Genomic DNA, 22,051 nt, shown 5'->3' with positions numbered 1-22,051 from the left:
AATTTTGTTCATCAATGTTGAGATGGCCGAGTTGGTCTAAGGCGCCAGATTAAGGTTCTGGTCCGAAAGGGCGTGGGTTCAAATCCCACTCTCAACAATTTGCTTTTTGTTTTTCTGTTTTTCTCAATTTTAGGAAAAGATAAAAATTATATTTTTTGCAAGTAACACTCTAGAGATAACCGCTTGGGTTCGTATTAAGAATGCCTAGGCCTAAAGTTTGAGGTGGTTGATGTAGTTGAAGAGGTAGTAGCTACTAGCTAGGCTCACCTTTTGGAGATGTGGAGGGAAGTCAAAGTTTGGTGTTAAAAGTTTCACCAAATTTTACAACGTTTAAAATACCCTTTAAAATCAAATTAAAAACTCATAATGAAATTATCTGCTAGAATTATTCTGGTAAAATAAAAAAGAGAAATTGTATATACATACTCCAATATTCTTAATACACATCACACTCCTCTCCACTTTTTTGAACTGTTCATAATCCCAAAATGTACTTCTATGATATGAATTAAAAAAATAAAATTGAAAGAACTTGAATGGAGAGAGCAATTCCTATTAAAATATCGTCAAATCGGTTTTTCTTTTTTCTTTTTACTTTTCTATGAATTTGATGAACATTGATACATATATAAGGATGATGGGACGAAAATGTTGAAGTGGAAGAGAGAGGTTAAACCTCATAAGTCATCATAATCCAATAAAACTCACATTCTTAATCTCCACCACCATCCTAGTTAATTTATTTCATGAAAAAAAATCTTGTTGATACTTGAATAATTGCAAACGGTCTCATTCTTCCAAAAATCCATAAGAATCACAAATGGTAGAGACCATAATAATTAATAAGCCTTGAAACTCTCCATGTTCCAAGAATTGTGAAATGAAGAACCTTGAACGTTAGCAGTATGAAACTCAACATCCATGAACTATTCGAATTTCTTAGAGAGGTCAATATAGGCAACAGGAGAGAGCTTGGAGGCATAGTTTGAGCGAAAACTAATAGCCTTTTTTTTTAATTAATAGAGGGGTATTAGAGGAACTTTAAAAGAAAAATTGAAAAAAAAAAATTAGGGAGTATATGTTGAGTAGATAGGGATGTGTACATAAAATTTTTCAAACAAAATATACAAAAAAAAAAACATAAAATTGAGAAGTTTTTATGTTTTCCTCCTCTCAACAATAACATATGCATTGTACGAGTTTGAGGTTAGTAATTAATATAAAATCATACGTGTAAAAATGATATGCAAAGATTATGTGTTGCGATGTTTATGGTTAATGTTCCATCTCATATCTCTTGCTTATATATATATTTTTCTGAAATAATCTCTTGCTTATATTTTGAAGAGCTTGGTTTGTTTTATCATTCCAATTTTATCGGATGTCTCTTGGAGGGACAAAGTTTAGTTTGTTTCAAGTCTTAACATGTTTTATTATATTATAATTTCAACCCGTACAGTTAAATGCAATTGCTTCATTCTATAAAAAAAAAAAATTAATTGGGGTGGGAGTTCTGGATGAATGTGAAAGTTTCCTCATATTTTTAGTTTTTTGTCTCACTATGCCTATAAAGGATCTTAAATCTCTGCTCAATCATAGTCTTTTCATTTTATCTTTACCTCAGTAGAGAACACATAGAGGATTGCATATAAGAGAATAACTAAGATTTTACCGTTTACCGTAGTAAAATTTCAGTCTTGCTATATACTTTTTGTTGTTCTTTTACCCTTTTAGTCACAGTCGAGTCACTTTTATTGATTGCAATATGCCTTGTAATTCATGCATACGATCCAAGTATAGACGACAACCAAAAAATAATAATGAAAGTAACATCACTTGTAATTCATTTCTAGATTCATATTGTCAGGATATATATATATATATATATATATATATATACACACACTAATTCATTCCATGCGTCTAATTTTAAATTTATCGTGAATTATATCAACTGAGAACTCGGATGACTACTCTTAATGTGTTAGCGTGGATATTTTCTCAGCATAAAAATACAAAACCTTTTGTTTCAGACGCGATATTTTTGGAAGGTGCAACTTTCTACTCGACCCAATTGGAAATGAGCTGACATCTACACCGGAGTTCACCTTTCTCAAACTCAGATTTTGCTCCTTCTTTGTTTCGCGCCATTTTCAAACCGCATAAACAGTAGGCAATGCTTTCGCCAACTTTCCTGCCACCACATATTGGCTTCAATCTCTATCAAACGCCTTCTCTCTTCTCCATTCAACCACCAAAACCATTCAAGCATTCAAATTCAAGAACCATACACAACAGAACCCCCACGAATTTTCCTTCTTCTTCTTCTTCTTCTGAAATCCCATCTGCTGCATACGCTGTTCAAGATTTAAGCTCCCCAGAAAACCCAGATGCCGAATTCTCCGATACACGGTCACTCCGCCAGAGCTTAAGACCCCATCTGCTTGCGCTTTGGCTTCGGTCGTGTCGTAGCCTAAAGGAAGTAAGAACACTCCATGCGCTTATTTTGAGGTGTATAGGCAATCCTGTTACGTATGTTTTTAATAATTTGATGTGTGCGTATTTGGGTTTTGGGAAGTTAGTCCATGCACGCAAGGTGTTCGACGAAATGGCTGTGAGAAATGTGGTTTCTTGGACCGCTATTATTAATGGGTACTTGAACTTTGGGTTGGATGGTGAAGCTTTGGGGTTGTTTAGTGAGGCTATTGATGAGGGGATTCAACCGAACGGGAATATGTTTGTGTGTGCGTTGAATTTGTGTTGTAAGAGGTTGGATTATGAGCTCGGGAGGCAAATCCATGCAGGGATTGTAAAAGGTGGGTGGAGTAACATGATTGTTGACAGCGCTATTGTTAAGTTGTATGCGCAATGTGGAGAATTGTCATGTGCTTTTCGCGCGTTTGATCAGATGCCGAAGTTGGATGTAGTTTGTTGGACAACTATGATAACTGCTTGTTCTCAACAGGGGCATGGGCGGGAGGCTTTCTCGCTGTTCTCGCAGATGTTAAGTGATGGGTTTTCTCCGAATGAGTTTACGGTGTGCGGTGTTCTCAAGGCTTGCGGTGAAGAGAAGGAGTTAAGGTTTGGGAGACAGTTACATGGTGCCATAGTGAAGAAGATTTACAAGAGTGATGTTTTTGTAGCCACTTCTCTTGTGGATATGTATGCAAAGTGTGGGGAGATTGAAGACTCGAGAAATGTATTTGATGGAATGAGGAACAGAAACACAGTTACATGGACATCTATTATAGCAGGGTATGCAAGGAAGGGTCTCAGCGAGGAAGCCATATGCCTCTTTCGACTAATGAAGAGGCGAAACATACATGTCAACAACTTGACCATTGTAAGCATCCTCAGAGCTTGTGGATTGATTAGGTATTCACCAATGGGTAGGGAAGTTCATGCACAGATAATCAAACACTCAGTCGAAACAAACTTATATCTAGGAAGTACTCTAGTGTGGTTCTACTGCAAGTGTGGGGATTACTCTACTGCCACAAAAGTCCTCCAACAAATGCCTCTCAGAGATGTTGTCTCGTGGACTGCCATCATTTCTGGTTGTGCACATCTTGGACATGAGTCTGAAGCTATTGAGTTGTTGAAAGAAATGATGGAGGACGGGGTGGAACCCAATGCATTTACTTATTCATCTGCTTTGAAAGCATGTGCTAACTTGGAAACCATTCTGCACGGGCAATTGATTCACTCCTCTGCAAATAAAAGTCCAGCCATGTCCAATGTGTTTGTGGGGAGCGCTTTGATTTACATGTATGCAAAATGTGGCTATGTAACGGAGGCATTTCAAGTTTTTGACAGCATGCCTGAACGGAATCTGGTATCATGGAAGGCTATGATAGTGGGTTATGCAAGGAACGGTCACTGTCAAGAGGCTTTGAAGCTCATGTATCGAATGCAAGCAGAGGGTTTTCAGCTGGATGATTACATCCTTGCTACTGTTCTCACTGCATGTGGAGATATTGAGTGGGATATGGATCCTTCATTCGTGTGTAGCCTGCGGTCCAGGTGATCTTTTTGCCTAATTAGAAATTCAGATTAAGCTGCCTGGATTACATATTTATCCCCCATAAGCAGCATACCTATCAACTGAACGAGGATGAAATGTTCCAATGAAGTAATGGGAGAAACCCAATTGTCAAAATTGGATTGCCATGACCTCCTCTCTGATAGCACTTGCTCTTTCATTATATTTAAGAAGAGATGGAGCCTTCAGCTCTACTGAGTTACTAAATTGGGAAATACAGAACACTGGATGAGAACAATTAGCATGTAGACTATAGGCTGTACTACTAGTGTATACTGTTAGTGTAGCTACTGTAAATATACTCTCAGTTTAAGAAACAGTGTACTTTATAAGATGCAGGAAGATCTTATGAATACGGTGTGCAATGATGTACCGTAGAACTTTCCACTGTGTGCATATTCAGGCGTTATAACTTCATCATTGAGGGAAATGTCTATCAACTATGAGTTTTCGAGTCTCCACTGCATGTGATTTAATCCCAAAGAAAGCCGCTTAATTATCCCTACCCAAAACTGAATTAGTAGCTATCAAAGTCCTTTTGATTTTTAATCCAAAACTTTCATTTTCTAATAAAATAAATTATGTTATTCAAATAAATAAATAAATTTCGTTTTGCTACATACTTCTCTACTAGTTAGCTAGGTATCCCATTATCAATTTGCTCGAAGCTATGGGGCAGTAACAATGTGTCCCATTTGTTTCAGGAAATAAAACTTGTAACATATTATGGATTGAATAAGGGTTAAAAAAGATTTTTTTAGTTGAAAAAGTCATCCCTTTATAAAATTGAACAAGCAGTACAATAACGACACATTTCTAATAGTACTCAGAAAGAGTTGTTACGCAAAGTCCACTAACACTAGGGATATATTAACAAAGAACAAGCTACTCAGCACACCCCCGGCACATCGTACCTTTTAGAATCAAGCCCTAAAACCAAAGAAGCGACATGGCAGACCAAATATTAAACCAAAGAAGATAGCAGAGGTCTATTCGGATTTGGACTCCGTCTATGTTTGTGAAACTTTATCCATATTTGATGCGGTAAGGAGTACCTGTAGTAGCTTGGCTATAAATATAGAGCCGGGCAAGGCCTATATCATCATACCTCCTAAACCCTAGATAGGCCGACACATGTTTCGTACTAGCTAACCGGCAACAATGGCAGTTCAGAAGGAAAAGACCAATACAAGGTTCAAATTGATCCACTTGGAGATTGCCCTCCTCATAATTGAGAACCTTGCAGTGTGGCGTCTGCTAATAAACCATCGCTTTATATTCCCTGGCGGCACCTCCACGATGGGGGCTCTTCTGGCAATGGGCACCCTCACGACGTTTTGTACTCTATTAAGATTCTTATACCTATGGCTAATTCCGGATGACATCGAGTACCAAGTGGATGTAAGTATATGCTAGTTATTTTACTACTTCACTTTCAATTATATACCACTTGTTAATTTTGTCTTGAAACTAATTATATATGGTTTATATCAATTGCAGTGGGTGGAAGATTATGCTTCATTGTTCTTTGAGCGACTTCTGGTCTTTATTCATATATATTGTAGCTCGCCTGAATATTTTTGGTATATAATCGTCGGAATCTATGCGATGTCGACCATATGCAGTGTAGCCAGTGCTTGCAAGAAGGAAGGAAAGAGAGAGAGAGAGAGAGAGCTGATTTTGAGAAGATAAAACCAACCATATGCAACAGCAACATAGAATGAAGAAGCTGTTTATATTTTGTTGAACTTTATTTATTTTATTTTATGTTGAGATGCAAATTGTAACCTATCAATAAAACAAAACACATTATTTTTCTGGGTGCTTCTATTCATATCTCTTAAATTGACATTTGAACTTTTTTTTTTTCAAGTGATAATTGGCGTTATCGATTCAAATTTTTTTTTTTTTTGAATCAAATCAATTCTCATCAACTCAAGCCAGAATGGCACGCATACCTTCCCTTGCCAACTCTATGGGCAAGTTTAGGACGTGACATGCTAACACCACTCATTAACAACTAGTGCTCACTTATTTAAAAGCAAGCTTATACACTATGAAAAAAAAAACATTATAAATAGGCTAAGTCTAAAAAATAAAACCTAAATTTGGGCCATACATAGGTGCATAAGAGTGGTTAGAAGCCCAAGACCCGAACTTCCAAGCCCTAGGTCCAGCAACGAAACCTAGCTTCATCCGATCTCCACAGTTTACATATCGCTTATACGCCGCCAGCTGCCCACCCCGCCGTAGACCACCACCACGAGCTGTCATCCTGCCTTAAGAAAGACCACCGTCATGTGCCGCCATCAAGAGGTCCCCTGCACCATAGGTAGATCCAGGGACGAATCCCCTTACATCCAATCCACAAGAAGCCTCACCAACGGTGCCCACATAGCCGCCACCATCATCTTGGATCGAACCCATTCTGTCGTTGCCCTCGTTTTTCTAAATTAGCGAGCATGAAGCTAGTCTTCTGCCGCTTCGACCCGAACAAATCTGAAAACCCTCGCTGCCAAGCCGCAAGCAAAGCAAAATCAGAGGTCAATGGACCATATTCCTTCCATCACCCGTCCGGTGCCAGCAGCATCACCATGTCGGCGACACCACCGGACAAGAAGGAAATCACTAAAAGTTGTCCTCAGACTGGCTAACTCTCTTCGTTCGTTCTCCATAGAGAGAGCAATAGGGTTTTTACATTCCTTAAACTAATGAAATGGCACATCATATTCCTTTCTTCCATTCTTTCAAGAAATTAAACGTATTCCTTTGCCATATTCAAAGATTCAAAGTCCTTTTTATAATATTTCTAAAATCTTAAGAACTCATAATTTTGCTCTCCATCTAATTTCGTTCTCCATCTCCTGCAACATTAAACCCTAATTTATGGATTAAAATCTATGGAAAAGAGTGACAACTTAATAATTGAGAACCAAACCATGATATTCCCCAATTTTGCAAACTGTTATGGAATTTTGAGAACTCTTTTGGAAATTTTCTCAAAAGAAGGGTTTAGGGAATAGAAGTTGAAGAACAGAATGATAACTAAAGATAGTTCGATATTGGAAAATTAGGAGCTGAGGACATTTTGGAAAAATTAGGGAGGTGTAATTAGCATATTAGGTATTGGTAAAAGTAAGTGTGAGGTCTAGTAAGTAGTGAGTTTCAAATGACAATTCTAAAAGTATGAATTGAAACACTGTTGGATCATAATTCATATACATATTTATGCCCTAAAACATGGAAATTACTTGTTCTAAAGTCCAATTTAATGTTGACTAATCAAATTCTATGTTTTGTAGAAAATCTTGACAAGAGGAGAAAAAAGTGAAATTCCTGCAAATTTTCCGTGCACCACCACTTTTGGTAGCACAAGAGGCAGCGCACCACCACTCACGGTGGTGCCGTGTATTTTCCGGCCACATTTATAGAGGAGCAAAGAGGATGAGTACCATAGCATCTATTCCATTACATCCATTCACTATAATTCTATCTTAACCAAATTCCAAAACCTTTTGGTTCCAATTCAACCAAACACTCCCTATTATCCAAAAGTCCATCATCATCAACACTCTAATATCTATCATGTTTTAGGCTTAATCATCATCCCTCACTCATCATTTCCTACTCCAACCTATACCATCACTCCCATGCCATTTTCCCTTGATTTTGGGATCTATTACCACTCATATACTCCACCTCCATGCTTCTTACAAGGCTTGAGCTGCTCCCTTTTGCTTCACAACACCATTTTCACACTTGAGCTGCTCCCTTTTGATTTAAGCACCCATTCTCTCAAGGAAGAAGGCATCACCCATTCCATCCCATTACATCTTCGTCATAAAACCTCCATATCCACCTCCCAAAATCTAAACCCATACTACTCTATCTCCTCCATCACCACCACCATTTCTTATCCATTACCTCCATTAACACCACCACTACTACATCATTTCTCCACTCTCTTTTCTATCATCATTTTCTCCACCTACTCCACCTATTCACACAATACATAATACAAGCTTCACTATCTTTTATCATCAAAACTTGAAGAGCAAGAAGGAGAGGGAATCACCACCACCACCATCACCACCAAGATGTGAGCTTGGGGACCATCCAACACACCACTAAACCAACTCTATCACTTTTACTCTAGATTATATTTTGGTGTTTAGTTTGATTATAAAGTTATTATATGTAATTATGAGTGAGTAGTACTATGTTGGGGCTAGGGTTGAAAGCCCTAACCAATCTTATATGAATTGATGTTATAATATTATGTGATGCAATTTTCTTTAATATGCCTATATGTTAGTTCAGGAGTTGAATGCATATGCTTAGACTTTACCACTTTGAGTATGTGTGTTTGCTATGTCATGATATAATGTTTAGAGCTTGGTAACCTTTGAATGTTAAAGCATGAAAGCACACTAGGTGTGCATATAGGGGTTGTGAATTGTAATCACTTAGAGATAAGATTGGTTGGTTTGCATGATTTCTTTATCTCCAAACTTTATACACTAGATACCTAACTGGATTGAAATGCATGACTTAAGTAGTTAAGTGCTAAACCCGAGAGGGGTTGCTTGATATCACAAAAGGAGCATGTCCCTTGTCATACCTGAGAGGGATACAAGGAGAGAAATTGGTTAATTAATTTAGCATCATTCATATTGAAATGCATCAATTCTTGTAAGGGGGGTTAGTGGTAGACAATCTAAATCCTAACTTTCATCCATTTGATCACTAGTTTAGTTTACATTTGAGCATCTGGTTATTTTCAATTCAAAACAATATTCAAAAACCAAAATCAAATCACTACTCCATCTTGCACATACTCACCATGAGCCTAGATTTCCTTGTGATTCTAGATTTGTGATTGTACATTTGCATATTCTAGCTCTCCTTAGGTTCACACCCTAACTAGTGAAAGGAATCCAATCCTCGTGGGTTCGACAACCTTTCTTAAATCCCTATACTATTACTTATAGCCCTTATACTTGAGGGTGGCTGTTTGGCTAACAAACACCATATTTTGCCTTTTGTAACTTATAAAGATATATCTTATCATATTCTTTTATCATCGTCTTTACAAAAGTCTTATTAGAAATCAATAGGCGTCTTTTACTTGTTGAGATTTGGTCTTGCACCTCTTAAAGTAAAGTTGTTCAACAATTTAATTCATTCTTCAACTCTATCTATAAATTGCCCTTTTACCGGCTTTCCAACTCTCATGTGTCCCAAGACCCTATACCTAAAAATGGTCTCAATGAGAAATTCTTGACACAGAGCACAATGAAGTTGCAATACCAAACTGCCAATACAATCTCTAAAAACATGAATTTCATAGTACTCCCTTCTTTGACATATGCTATAAGATTTCGAATTTGCAAGGTTCAGTTCGCAATGAAAGTATGTAGCTTAGAAAACAAGACTCACAATTTTCTATGAGGGCTCTTGACCGAATGTCTAAATTTTAACCAAAACACTCCCACTCACCCCACCAACTAACTGGAATTCTCACTCACCTCATTTAAAGACAAAAAATCACTTTTCGGCTCAGCTCAATAATTAAATTACAATTGGCCACTCAGATTCAATTGCACTCTCATCTCCCTTGGCTCTCGCCGAGATATTAACGTCGAAGCTCTAGCAAAACCACAATGACTCTCACCTTAAAACCCTATTTCTGACCTAAATCCAAGCTCATCTCTATCACCAACTCCATAAAAAGACTCATATTTTCCTCTGTTTCATCTTCAAGATCAAGCCTTGAACATTTTCTCAACCAAATGATAGTCGAGTTGACTTCCAGTTGTCCAATTAGATCAAATGGAGAGCTTGAGTGCCGTCCGATCACAATGTCTTAGGAATTGGGATGGAAGATCTTCCATTTCACGCTCACCTACGGCATAGAGGATCCGCCACCGCCGCCGCCACCAACACCACAGAATTTGAATGGCACGCCGTCCTTGGCATCATCTTAGTTGATAGTGTCGCAGCAAGATCAAACATGCATGGGAGAAAAATTATAGATTACGAACTTGAGGGATCCCACCGGTTTGTTCCGATATCTCACCTATATGTGTTGGTATTGCAGCACCACTTAGCGCTTTACCTTTCATCAATTAACTTTCCACATAGTGATTGTATTTAGGTGTAGCCATATATCTTGAAAGAACAAGGAAAGCATGCTACAAATAAGGTTGAACGAGAATAGCAGACATGAGCTTGGGCCTTTGGGGTTCAATACTTCATATATACAGGTGTCAATAACCATGGATATCTTTCAATGAAGTATTGGGTTCTACACATTGTGCCATGATATCTCTCTCTCTCTCTCCCCCCCCCCCCCCCCCCCTTGATTCCAATGTGTGTTCTTTTGGTGGATATGTGTATGGAAAGCATTTTTATTGATTTTATTGTCCTGCTAATAAAAATTGAATTTATGTAGTCTCCTCATATTATTCCACAATCAAAGTTTTATTTGTCTAATTTTAGAGAGATTAGTCCATCTTCCCAATGACCAAATTTTATTGGTTTTATTGCCCTCCAATAAACTTTTATTGCCCCCCAATAAAATGTTTTGAATTGATCTAATTTCCTCATGTTCTTCCTCGACCAAAGTTTTATTTGTCTAATTTTAGGGATATTAGTCCTCATTCCCAATGCTCAAAATTTATTGCCCCTAATAAAAAGTTTTGAATTAATGTAATCTTCCCATGTTCTTCCTCAATCAAAGTTTTATCTATTTAATTTTAGGGATATTAGTCCCCCTTCTCAATGCCCAAAATTTATTGCCCCCCCCCCCCCCCCCCCAAATCTAATTTTCTCATGTTCTTCCTCGACCAAAGTTTTATTTGTCTAATTTTAGGGATATTAGTCCTCATTCCCAATGCTCAAAATTTATTGCCCCCTAATAAAAAGTTTTGAATTAATGTAATCTTCCCATGTTCTTCCTCAGTTTTATCTATTTAATTTTAGGGATATTAGTCCCCCTTCCCAATGCCCAAAATTTATTCCCCCCCCCCAAATAAAAGGTTTTTAATTGATGTAATCTCCTTATCTTCTTCCTCAATTAAAATTTTATATGTTTAATTTTAGGAAGATTAGTCCCCCTTCCCAACACTCAATTTAGGTATCATTATTTGACCCGCAGGCCTGCAAAAACTCCCTAGCCCATCGAAGAAAAGCTTAGCCCTACTAGAAGAAAAGTCTGTTTCGGCCTGGCCCATGTGGGCATAATTCAAGGCTAGGGCCGAGGATTCAAAGCTCAGGCCTACCCAAAGTCCGAATAAGGCCCGGTCGGCTGACCCTTACTCATATTGAGTCTTTAGTTGCTTGTAGCCACTTACTATATTACTGGCTTTATACTTGGTGTTGTTGGAGATTAATAAATTCAATGAATTATACTTCAGGTGCATGTTCTTTAGATGATTTATTTTGATAAATCATGTCAATTTTTGGGCAAAGGTTTTAAGCCCAAATTTATATATGTACATATAGATACTAGGTATTTTCAAAGTTGGACAACATGTATTTCAACCATTATTTAATGCCTAACATTTTTAACCACAATTATGGAAAAACATACCCCACATATATATAATGATCCCTTTAATGGGTTTTTAGTTTCTTTCTTAATTTCCCGGGTGTTTCAAAATTAATAATGGCTCATGCTTAATATCATTCCCAGCCTGGGCCTATTTAGGTAGCCCGGCCCAAAAAAACCCGCCAGGTCTTAGGCCTAGGGCTGGGCCTAGGCTTTGACTTTTCAGAAAAAGCCCTACCCGGCCCATAAAATTGCATAAACACGTTAAGGCCTTGCCCGACCCAGCTTAATGATGATCCCTCCCTAACCCAAATGTTATTGGTTTTATTGCCCTCGAATAAAATTGGGGGCAATAAAATCTCTGGTGACCTATGAGATCTCCGATGACCTCTTTAGGGATCTCAGATGAAGTTCGACGACCTTCGGCAAAGTCCGGTGAGGTTCTGGCAAACTCTTCGATGACCCTACTCTCTCTCTCTCCCACTTTATCTCTATGTGAGAAAGGGGGAGATGACAAAATAGTCCTAAAAATAGAAATAAAAAAATAATAAAAACAGCTTAATTGGGTATTAGGTAATAGAATCAATTATCTTATTGGTAATGGAGAAATTCATAAGTTTTTTTTTTTTTTTGATGAAAAGAGGTCAGCCCATTAAATATATTCAGCAAGCAGTACAAAAACGAAACACCCCTATTGGGTCAACAGACAGAATCGTTCCATAGGAAACCATTAAAAACCTATTCTACACAAGAATAAGACCCAGGAAACCCCTAGTACACCCACCTTTTAAGGAGATTAAGCACCATTATTCCAAACAAAGATCATAAACCTCCGAAGCAAAGAGTAAAATGAACCCTCAGAGGAATTGATCCTTGCGACCTAAAAATAAAATTAAATAGCATGAGAATAAGAGGAGGAGACTCCCCTTCCATAACTCCTTCCTTCACCACACCATCCACCTCAGAAATCCCCGTGTCAATGGCATTCGCTATAGCTCCAGTATCACCAATTTTGTCCCCCTGAGACTTCCATTTCCGAGGTTTCTTCACTTGCTCTTCCAAACCAACACTACTAAAAAAAATTGCAATTGCTTCGCTTTTTTACTTCAGCAACGGTTGCCGTCGCAATTGAGACCTTATTGCTACGGAAAATGTTCCGTCGCGATTAAGTTTTATCATTTGCGACGGAAAATTTTTACCGTAGTAACTTTATAATGAATTGCTACGCTTTTTTCTCTTGCTGTCGCAAAACTTGCTTCTATTTCCCTCACTAACATCCCGATCTGCAGCCCTAAATAACCTCTCTCACCCAACGCTCTATCTCTATCACACCCAAACTCTCTCTGTCTCTCTTCTTGCCCAAGCTCGCCCATGCCAAGTGCTCTCGCTCTTTATCTCTATCACGCCCAAACTCTCTCTCTGTCTCTCTTCTCACCCAAGCTCGCCCATGCCAAGCGTTCTCTCTCTCTCTCTCTCTCTCTCTCTCTCTTTCTTGCCCAAGCTCCGCAGCGCCTTGAACAAGACATAGTCGAGGTCCGAAAGAATCGTCAGAGAGAATAAGGTGATTTTTTCGAAACTCTAAAACCCCTAGATTTCTTTTAATCTGAAGTTCTGTTGTACCCGACCGATTATGCGATTTTTTATTGCCAGTTGTCTCTCATATGCTGATCGATTGTGTTGATCTTTCATTTAATTTGGTATTGTGCCAATTTGATTTGATTTGGGTAGATTTCGTTTGGGTCTGTTTAGGGCTCAAGATCTAATTTTGATTCGGTTTTCTTTCTGGATTTTCTAGCCAAAGGTCGATGAGATCTTTCCCCCTCCCTCAACTCCTCTTTCGCTCCAGTTCATTTTGCACTTGCTTCTTTATCAATTGGGTTACATTTTAATACACCACAGTTCATGGTTCTGAAGTTTCTTTTTAAAACTTAGAAGCATCTTTTAAGGCTAAAAATTAAGATCTTGACATGTTACACAGTTGTTTCAGCTGCGAATATAGATGCGTAGGTATAGTAATTCTTTCTGTTTGTTACTTTTTCCAGTGATGGTTTTGTAGGAGCTTTCTTTTGTTTCACTTAGTCCTCTCTCCCAACACACGTTTTTGTATTCTTATGTTTCTTGCTAATTTCTGCTTTTCATTTCCTGCACGAGTAGAAATTTCATTGCTTGGATAGAGAAAGGTACAGTCCATTTATATGTGTGCCTTCTTGGAAAACAAGTATGAATGTATGAAATTGTGTACAAACAGTAAAGGGTACAGTCCATTCATATACATTCATATAAACAAGTATTGCATGAATTAACTCTATCGATTTCTTCAGTGCAATTTATTAGGAACTAAGCTGTGATTATTTTGAGTTCACAACAACAGATCTTTGTATTTCATTTTATTAGGAGCAAAACAGTTCAGTTTGAATTTTAAATTCCTTTTGTGGTTCCCCAGTTTCAGATTTCATGTACTTTACAAGCTTGATAATTGATACCTGAAGTCACCAACTGATGTGTATGAGAAATTATGCTGATTTTGGGGTTTCACTGATTCTGAAATCAATTAGACACCTTACAAATGGTGAGTAATGTTCAATCACAATTAAGATGCAAGGATAAAGTGCTATTGTGAATTCTGGCAAGGATCAATTAGACTTTAGCTTGAAGCTGATAGACTTTTGGTATAGTATGTAAGCGTTGTTTGGTGTATGAATTTGGATTGCCATGATGAATAGAAGCTTGATGCCATTGAAATAGAGCATATGATATGTATTGAATGGATCCATTAGGCTAATTGTGTATAGGATTTGGATTGATCCTTACACATATTATACTGATCCCGATTTTTATTTCATCTAGAAGAACATTCTTCTTCTAGACTGTGAAAGGAAGCGTATTACATACTTTGATAATTGGCCAACAAATGCTACAAAGCTAGCTTGAAAAATCTATGTTGATTAAGACCAAAGACAAATGCATGGATAAAAGGTATGCAACAATGATATCATTGAAATACATACAGTGCCCCGATTTTTTCTTTTTCATTTTCTTTTATTGATATGCTACAAAAAGTCATGTTATATCACTAGAATTGCAGTCTTCATAATTACTATTGTATCTTTTGCTGCGGAGGTTATGATGTTCAAGTGCAACGTTTTATATAAGTTTGTCCAAGACCTTTACTTCTTTGTGACTGGAGGTGATGGTGAAAATGAACTCATTTAGCCACTGTCCTTCAGGGATTCTTTGATGCAGATGCCCTTTTCTTGAGGTAAACAATTGGTAATTCTACGATCTAATGATACATATGAAACTGTAGTTCTTAATCATATGTATTTATTTCCCATCCTTACCTCTTCACTGTGTTGTTCAAGCTTGGTTTTTATTTTATTCTTTCTTCATTTTTTTTTCATACAATTTGTTGAAGCTTCATTTGTTCATTATCTATCTACTTAATTTTCGTCACTAACAAAATAAATGTGTTTGGTTCAAGGTCTCCTCACTGAGTTGGCTTATAATAAGATACTCTACAATCTGGATTTCAGAAATAATGCAATCACACAGTGGTCACATCTGAAGGTTAGATGCAGAAAATTGAAACTTTTCTTTGTATAATTTTGTTTCTTTATTTCATTTTACTATGGTTCTCTTTTATGTTCCAATGTTTCATTTATTGATTGATCTGAAGAACCTCAATCTGCATGCTCAAAAGCTTAAAACAGCAAAACAGGTATTAGCCAGTATCTTGCCTTTTCTCCTTTGTATAAAGAATTTGAAACAGAGTATGCACATGCTATTCTGCTTAGAATCATCAATTATGCTATAACCTGCAAGATTGGCAAAGTTCAAATAAATTAAGCGTGCATTGAAATACTCAAACAGGGTTCCATATATTACTTCGTCGTCCATTTCGACTTATTTATTTATGAAGTATGAAATGGTTTAAGGACAATTACTGTGTAGATCATAATATATATTATATCAATCCTCTAATGTCAGCTTTCAGCATATAAAATGGTCTTGATACTCCTACTTTAAATGACAGCGCATTCTTTTGCAATTGGTGAAGCCGAATCCCAGATAAAGGCAAATGATATTCATTAAGAAAAGGCTCCAGTTGCAGGTACATAATTTTTATGCTCAGGTATATTGGACGAATAATATATATACATGTGTTTTATCATAGCATTGTGTTAATATCTCTTAGGTTTCAATTCTCCAACTATGATCTGGATTTCAGTTGGTTTCAACTATGAGTGGTACACTGAAAAACTTCTTTTGACTGCCAAAAAGGTTGGACACGGATACTACATCAAAAGAAATTTTACCAATTCTCAAGACACTACTAATACTCTAACCAGGTTATTTTGGCAGCCGTAAGAAAACTGGATCTGCAGACTTGCTTTTTTCAACTTGAGGCGCCAATAACTTTCACGCTCTAAGCAGAATTCCGGAAGGCAAGTAGGTTTCAATTTCTATTTCTATTTATTGGCCTTGATTTCATAATGATTCAAAATTGAATAACTTATTCAATGCAGGACATATTATTGGATGGCACTACAATTGTAGTTGGGCAACTCTCATTGAATTCGAAGCAAGAAAACCGTAAGTCCCTCAATAAAGTAGCATGATATCTGGTTAGAAGTTAGAACATTCAAATGTGCTCAGGTTACACACTAAAATAACGTATTAAGCAATTTAATTGATTCAAAATCTATGCCGCTTGCATGTCCAGAGAAACATAAAGGTGTCCCAAAACTGGCAGACTATTGTCTTCATGAATTGATACTACCATTTATGAAAACAACAATAAAAAAAAAAAAAAATCTATCAATATAAGGGTGGTATATGCTACATATATTTTTCCATTACCTATATCACAAACAAGAATCAACTACATTAATATATGAAACATTATTTGCTCTCTTTTATTCATTTTGCAGAAAATCACCACTCTCAGTTTTGATGATGATGCTCCGCAAACCGAAGTCAAAATCTCTCTCTGACCAAATCCAAAACCATAGCTTCTATACACAAGAACAACAAGAATGAAGCTGCAAATACATCTGTCCAACATAACACCAGAGCAGTGCTTCAACATATAACTACTAAGTTTTACTTGCATTTATTCATTGTAATGAAAAAATTTAGATAATCTGTACCTGACCGCAAATGGAAGTGGTAAGGTCTACTTGATCTCTGAAGGTGGTCTGGAGACAGCTACACCGGCATGAGATTGAGATTCAATTAGGACATGACTTCAATCTGTGTTACGACCAATTGAATCTCAATCTCATTGTGTTGTATCTTGCTTCAGACTACCTTTTAAAATCAGGTAGACCTTGCCCACTTCTCTTTGAGATCAGAATAAGTGTACAAACTAAGTATACAAAATCATTGATATTCTTATGTATACTACAGCCCCTTACTTTTCTAAACAAGTGACTGATAATCATAATCATATACCCCGCAGCAAAGTGCGGGCTAATATTGCTAGTTCAATGCTAAGTCAGGAATTGTTCTCTGTTGTTAACAGTTAAAAGGGTCTCTTAGAGTCCGGTTATAGGATGACATCTTCTGTTAACAATAGTAATTGACAATGCATGTGCAGAGCTTGCATGGAAAGGCAGCTTCATAATAAATATATTTTGTGCACAAACAGTAAAGGGTAGAAGAAACTGTTTCATATATTTTTCCCTTCTTAAAGGTAAAGTTGGTCTATATGAATGTATGAAATTTTGAATGAAATGTTGCCAGATTGAACTTCAAATTCTCTCATAAATGACAGGATAAAGTGTTGTCAACCGTTGATACCTTTATTTTCTATATATAATCTAATATTACCCTATTAAACCTTCTGTCTATCTGTACGCAGGTAACGAGTGTTGGAATCAATACTGAATGGGGATTGTTGATGGCAAGTATATCTCTGAGGATACCTATAAAGAAACTCTTCTACAAGTTCTTGCATTTTTTCTAGAATGTTGTTCTTTAATTTTGGAAAATCACTTACAGCTGATTGCTATCTATTTGTGGTCTGAAAGTTATCTATACGGCTAGAGCTCTACTCTAGTAATATTCATATTGTTATCTCTCTGCTGCGTACAAGTGATTATGATGGATGTAGGTAGGCTTTTACTATTCGTCACAATTGCTTGCATCTGTTATTCTATGGTAAATTAAATATAAAGCCTAAGGTCTATGATTTTAGTGCAGACAAGGTTGACATCGAAACTAAAACCGAAAGCGAAGAAGGCATGGTTCCAACTTCCTATATTAACATTAAGTTTCTTGTGTTTTTTGTGCTGTGCTTAATCATGTTTTCTGTAATGGTTTGCAAGCTCATTTTCTTCACTGTTGCTTGAAGTAAATGATCTCTTACCATTCCTGTAAGAGTCTGATAGATTGTTCTTTGTTATGCAGATTTGTGTTCTTTCCAATTTCTGACCTGAAACTGTTGAGGATGCTAGCTAATGAAGGTCCTGCAGTGTTGTGTTCCTTGCAATCTCTGACCTGAAACTGTTGAGGAAGCTAGCAAATGAAGGCGTTACAGTCTTTGTTTTTTTTTTTTTTTTTTTGGATTTGTGATTTTTGGTTGGTGTAAGAATGATAGATATTGTATTTTGATATTTGTCAATTTATAATATTTGTGGAACATGGTACTTGCTTTGGTGTGCAATTTTTTTTTTTTTTGGGTGTGCAATACACCCTTTTTTTTTTTTTTTTTTTTAAATGAAATATCTATTTGCAACGGCAAATTACCCGTCGCAAATAGTTTACCCTTTTTTTTTTTTTCTTTTTTTCTTTTTAAAAATGAAATATCTATTTGTGACGGCAAATTACCCGTCGCAAATAGTTTAGCCATTGCGACGACAACAGTTTTCCGTCGCAAATACTTTTTGCAACGGTATTTTACCGTCGCAAATGGATTTTGTGACGCCACCTATTGCAACGCAAACATTTCCGTCGCAAAAAGCTCAATTTTCCGTCGCGAAAAATTTTTTCCGTCGCAAAATAGGTGTCGCAAAAGCAATTCTTTTTAGTAGTGCAAGAACCCGAGCAGATTTGGGTTTATTCTTACTCCCCCGAGGTTGTCCAAGTTTCTTTTTTATTAGGAGAAACTATAATTTTGCCATTCTTATGCTGCAGCAACAAAGTTGTGTTTTCATCAACTTGCAACTCAGAAGAGGGCAGAGCAAGATACCTTTTCCCAACCTTGGCATGTTCAAAGGCAGCCTTACGTTTCGACCCCACAGGCACCAAATCCGAACCCGATAGATCCAATGCCTTTTTCTTCTCTATCTTCTTTGCAACCAAACCATTATGAAACTCTATCATTTTAGGCATTGAAGTGGATTGCACCATGGAAGCCCAATTCTTAAAGCAATTAACCCTACCCAGTTCTGCAAGAAAATTGTCAACACATCTAGAAACACCTGAGATCGGGGACGAAGTTAACCCTACATCACACAAAGATGCATGGGCTCCCACGACCTCATGCAAACCACGCTTCACTTCGGTGGTCACGTGCCTCCCTACCAGCTTCGGAGAAATCACCAACTCCATACGTGCATCGATCACGTCCCTCCTTCTGTACCAGAACCTCCCCCGAAACAATTCCAGATCCGGAGTCAGTATTCTGTTCCTCCAACGATAAGCTGGCCATCGCAGCAAGCCTTCGAAGTAACCCCCCCTTCTCAGTCACAAGGAAGCCATGACACCCCATGACATCATGCTCAAAGAGACCGCAGTCTTTGCAGAAACCCTTCATTTTCTCATAAATCAAAGTGATCTCAGGTTCAACTGTGGAGGAGAATTCAAACAACATCCAAGTACAAATCCGACGACGAGTATCCAACGTCAGGCGAATTCTTTGCTCCTCTTCCTTCCGGCGAAGAGCCGTTTGATCAAACCTGATCACTTGACCAATGGTGGAACCAATTAGGGTTAGGATAGCCTTGTTGCGTCGACCTACTGGCAAACCTTTTACCGCCACATATGTCTCCAAACTCCACAGAGGGATAGCCTCCACCGAGCCCACCCCATCATAAACATCGAGCATGAGCATCTTGTTCCTATAGAACCATGGACTACCATGGAGAGTACGGTTACAATCTGCTTCACGAACAAACTGGAACAAGAACCGATCCCATGCATCTAAGATTGTGAGCCCCGACTTGATTTGCCAAATTGAAGATATAGTACATTTAAAGCCAGGAAACCGAGCTTTTGGACCGAGCAGACGACCCACCATGTACCAGTGGTTATCCTGCAAAACCGCTAACCCTGCCGGACCAAGAGAAACACGGGCAGAACCATTGGATCCAACCGTAAGACAGGCAGAGGAGTTCGCCATCACCTCCTAGGTTAATGTTTGGGAAAATTTTGTCGAAGGAGAAAACTTCTGTGAGAAACCCTAGCAGAGAAAGACGGTTAGGTCAGACTTGAGAAATTCATAAGTTTGGTGAAGGAAATTCATAAGTTTGGTGAAGGAAGGGGGAAGAATTTCCCTAAAATTAGGATATTTGGACATTTTTCCTTATTTAAAGTTAGCACAAGGTAAAAACAAAAAGATACTATATATGTCACATTCTCATCGTGCCGTAGCCCGTAGATGTTCCATCTTGTTGAAATTTAAATTCTTTATTTAATTCTTTCAATTTTCATATAGAATACCATGTAAAATAAAGTAATTGAAAATTTGGAATTTCATAACCCTCGACTTACTATTTTTTTTTTGGGTCAAATTTTTCCATCTGAACAAAACAATTGAGGATCTTCAATTTTTGCGATGAGTAAAATGCTTGTATTGTTGATTAAATGTAAAGGTGTATAATTGGTAAAGAAGGTAAAGAAGTCTTGGACCCTAGTAATTACCTTATCTTTGATATCAGACCTATAAGCATGGTTATAATTTACATTTAAATCTTCAGGGCTTGGAGCTTTGAGTGCGCCAATTCTGCTTGATAAATCTCCATTTATGTAACATGAGATAAAAGGAAATCATTGTCAGAAGAAGAAATGATAGGTTGTATGGAATTTGTAAAAGCATCTTATTTACATGAGGTTGGACATTTGGTGTAAAACGAATTTAGGATAGCTGTGTTCAAAATTCTGGCTATTTGTGTAATGTTATTATAGCATATTTAGCAAATTTTCTATTTTGACTCCTTAACTATATTGGAGAGCATGTTTAGTTTTTTTTTTTTTAATTTTTTTTTTATCAAAAGTGACTTTTCCTTATGACTTTTATTATTTTTGTTAATTTAATACATTCATTTAAAACATGAGAGAGAGAAAAACACGTGACAAAAAAACTATGAGAAAGCAGAGGTCGATCGTGCCTGTAAGGATGCGCCTCGCCGAGGTGCGTCAAGTGCCACCGGATGGGATGTTGGTTTAGGTGATTGAGGATTGGAGCTGGGAGGGCTTCTTTTGCACTGTTTTCAGTCGACGGAGGTAGCTGCACATGAGTTAGGTGAATGGTAGATAGTGGTAGTCGATCGTGTGGCTTAGGTGTGCACCCGATCTGGATTCCGCGTCTGTGGTTGTATCAGATCGGATCTCGACGTGGATGGATCAAAATTTGGGTGTGGCTTGATTTCGTATCCTGCAGCAGAAAGAGGCGGAGGGAGTCACAGTGCTGGATTGGTTCTTCTGCTTTGGTTATCAAGGAGTGGGGTTGTGATGGTGGAGGTGATCTTTTGGTGCTCTGTCGGCGGTGTCTATTTGACGGAGACCGGGATCCGAAAGCGGTGACGCAATGGTAGTGGCTAGGCCACCGGTGCAACAGCTTTCTTGAGTTGGGTTCGGTGCTTGGACTCTCTTGGCCTTGGCCTAATTGCGGGGCAGTTCTGGGCCTGCTAGTTCTTGGGCTTGGGGTTTTACCCTGGGTTCTTTAGGGTTTATGTTTTTATTTAATGTTTTTATATATATATATTTTATGTTATTTAGTTTGGTTGCACTTTTTGGCGAGCAATAAATTTGTACATTTGTTGTGTAGGACTGGTCGGTTTGTATGCTTGTCCGCTCACTCAAAGTGCCTTGTCTGCTCTAGGTAGGCGGCTAGTTTCTTGTTTCGTTAAATGGTCACTACCGCTCAGTGGTAGGGTGAAGCTAAGTGTCGGCCGATTTATCTTCAAAAGGTAACATAGTAGGAAAGCTGTGCTTTCAGTAATTATGTTATGCTGTAATCGAATTACAAATCGAGTTATCTTTTTGTTATGTCACCGCTATGCCAAAGTAAATAGAGTAGCCAGTAGAGAACTATTTGCTAGTTGGTCCGGGTTGAATACATTTATTTGGTAGAGACTCCTGATATCATTTTTGGACGTTCTCCAGATGTTTATTGTAATAAGGGTTTTTGGCTTAATGTCTCCCCTTGTATTCGACAATTTCATTAATCAAGGCTTGAGGGCAACCGCACCAGCATTTAAAAAAAAAATAATCATTTTAAGTTATTCTATGTA

General features: G+C 37.6%; 2 protein-coding genes, 1 long non-coding RNA gene and 1 other non-coding gene across 27 annotated transcripts; all 4 read left to right on the top strand.

The window, feature by feature from the left end:
- Positions 1–16: 16 nt before the first annotated feature.
- TRNAL-AAG lies at positions 17–97 on the top strand. The gene has a single exon. It is a non-coding gene; the product is annotated as a tRNA-Leu (tRNA).
- Positions 98–1,990: 1,893 nt separating this feature from the next.
- LOC112175268 (pentatricopeptide repeat-containing protein At4g18520, chloroplastic) lies at positions 1,991–4,485 on the top strand. Its single transcript, XM_024312934.2, has one exon. The coding sequence runs from the start codon at positions 2,177–2,179 to the stop codon at positions 4,025–4,027; it is 1,851 nt and encodes a 616-aa protein (XP_024168702.1). The 5' UTR covers positions 1,991–2,176; the 3' UTR covers positions 4,028–4,485.
- A 542-nt stretch (positions 4,486–5,027) lies between these two features.
- Positions 5,028–5,851, top strand: LOC121050464. The gene is made up of 2 exons (XM_040510475.1): positions 5,028–5,443; positions 5,543–5,851. Exons 1-2 carry the CDS (start codon positions 5,204–5,206, stop codon positions 5,732–5,734), a joined length of 432 nt encoding a protein of 143 aa, XP_040366409.1. The 5' UTR covers positions 5,028–5,203; the 3' UTR covers positions 5,735–5,851.
- Positions 5,852–12,880: 7,029 nt separating this feature from the next.
- Positions 12,881–18,251, top strand: LOC112180114. 24 transcript variants are annotated; one of them, XR_005803132.1, is made up of 6 exons: positions 12,881–13,155; positions 14,044–14,163; positions 14,442–14,853; positions 15,076–16,043; positions 16,121–16,187; positions 16,526–18,248. It is a non-coding gene; the product is annotated as an uncharacterized LOC112180114 (long non-coding RNA). The 24 variants fall into 24 exon arrangements; XR_005803137.1 differs by having other exon boundaries at positions 12,881–14,853; positions 15,076–15,705; positions 15,823–15,875; positions 15,957–16,043; XR_005803136.1 differs by having other exon boundaries at positions 12,881–14,853; positions 15,076–15,705; positions 15,823–15,875; positions 15,944–16,043.
- Positions 18,252–22,051: the final 3,800 nt, after the last annotated feature.

This window comes from Rosa chinensis, chromosome 7 (assembly GCF_002994745.2).
Source record: "Rosa chinensis cultivar Old Blush chromosome 7, RchiOBHm-V2, whole genome shotgun sequence".
NCBI lineage: Eukaryota > Viridiplantae > Streptophyta > Magnoliopsida > Rosales > Rosaceae > Rosa > Rosa chinensis.
Note: the sequence above shows the minus strand (reverse complement) of the source record. Positions and strands in the feature narration are given on the sequence as shown.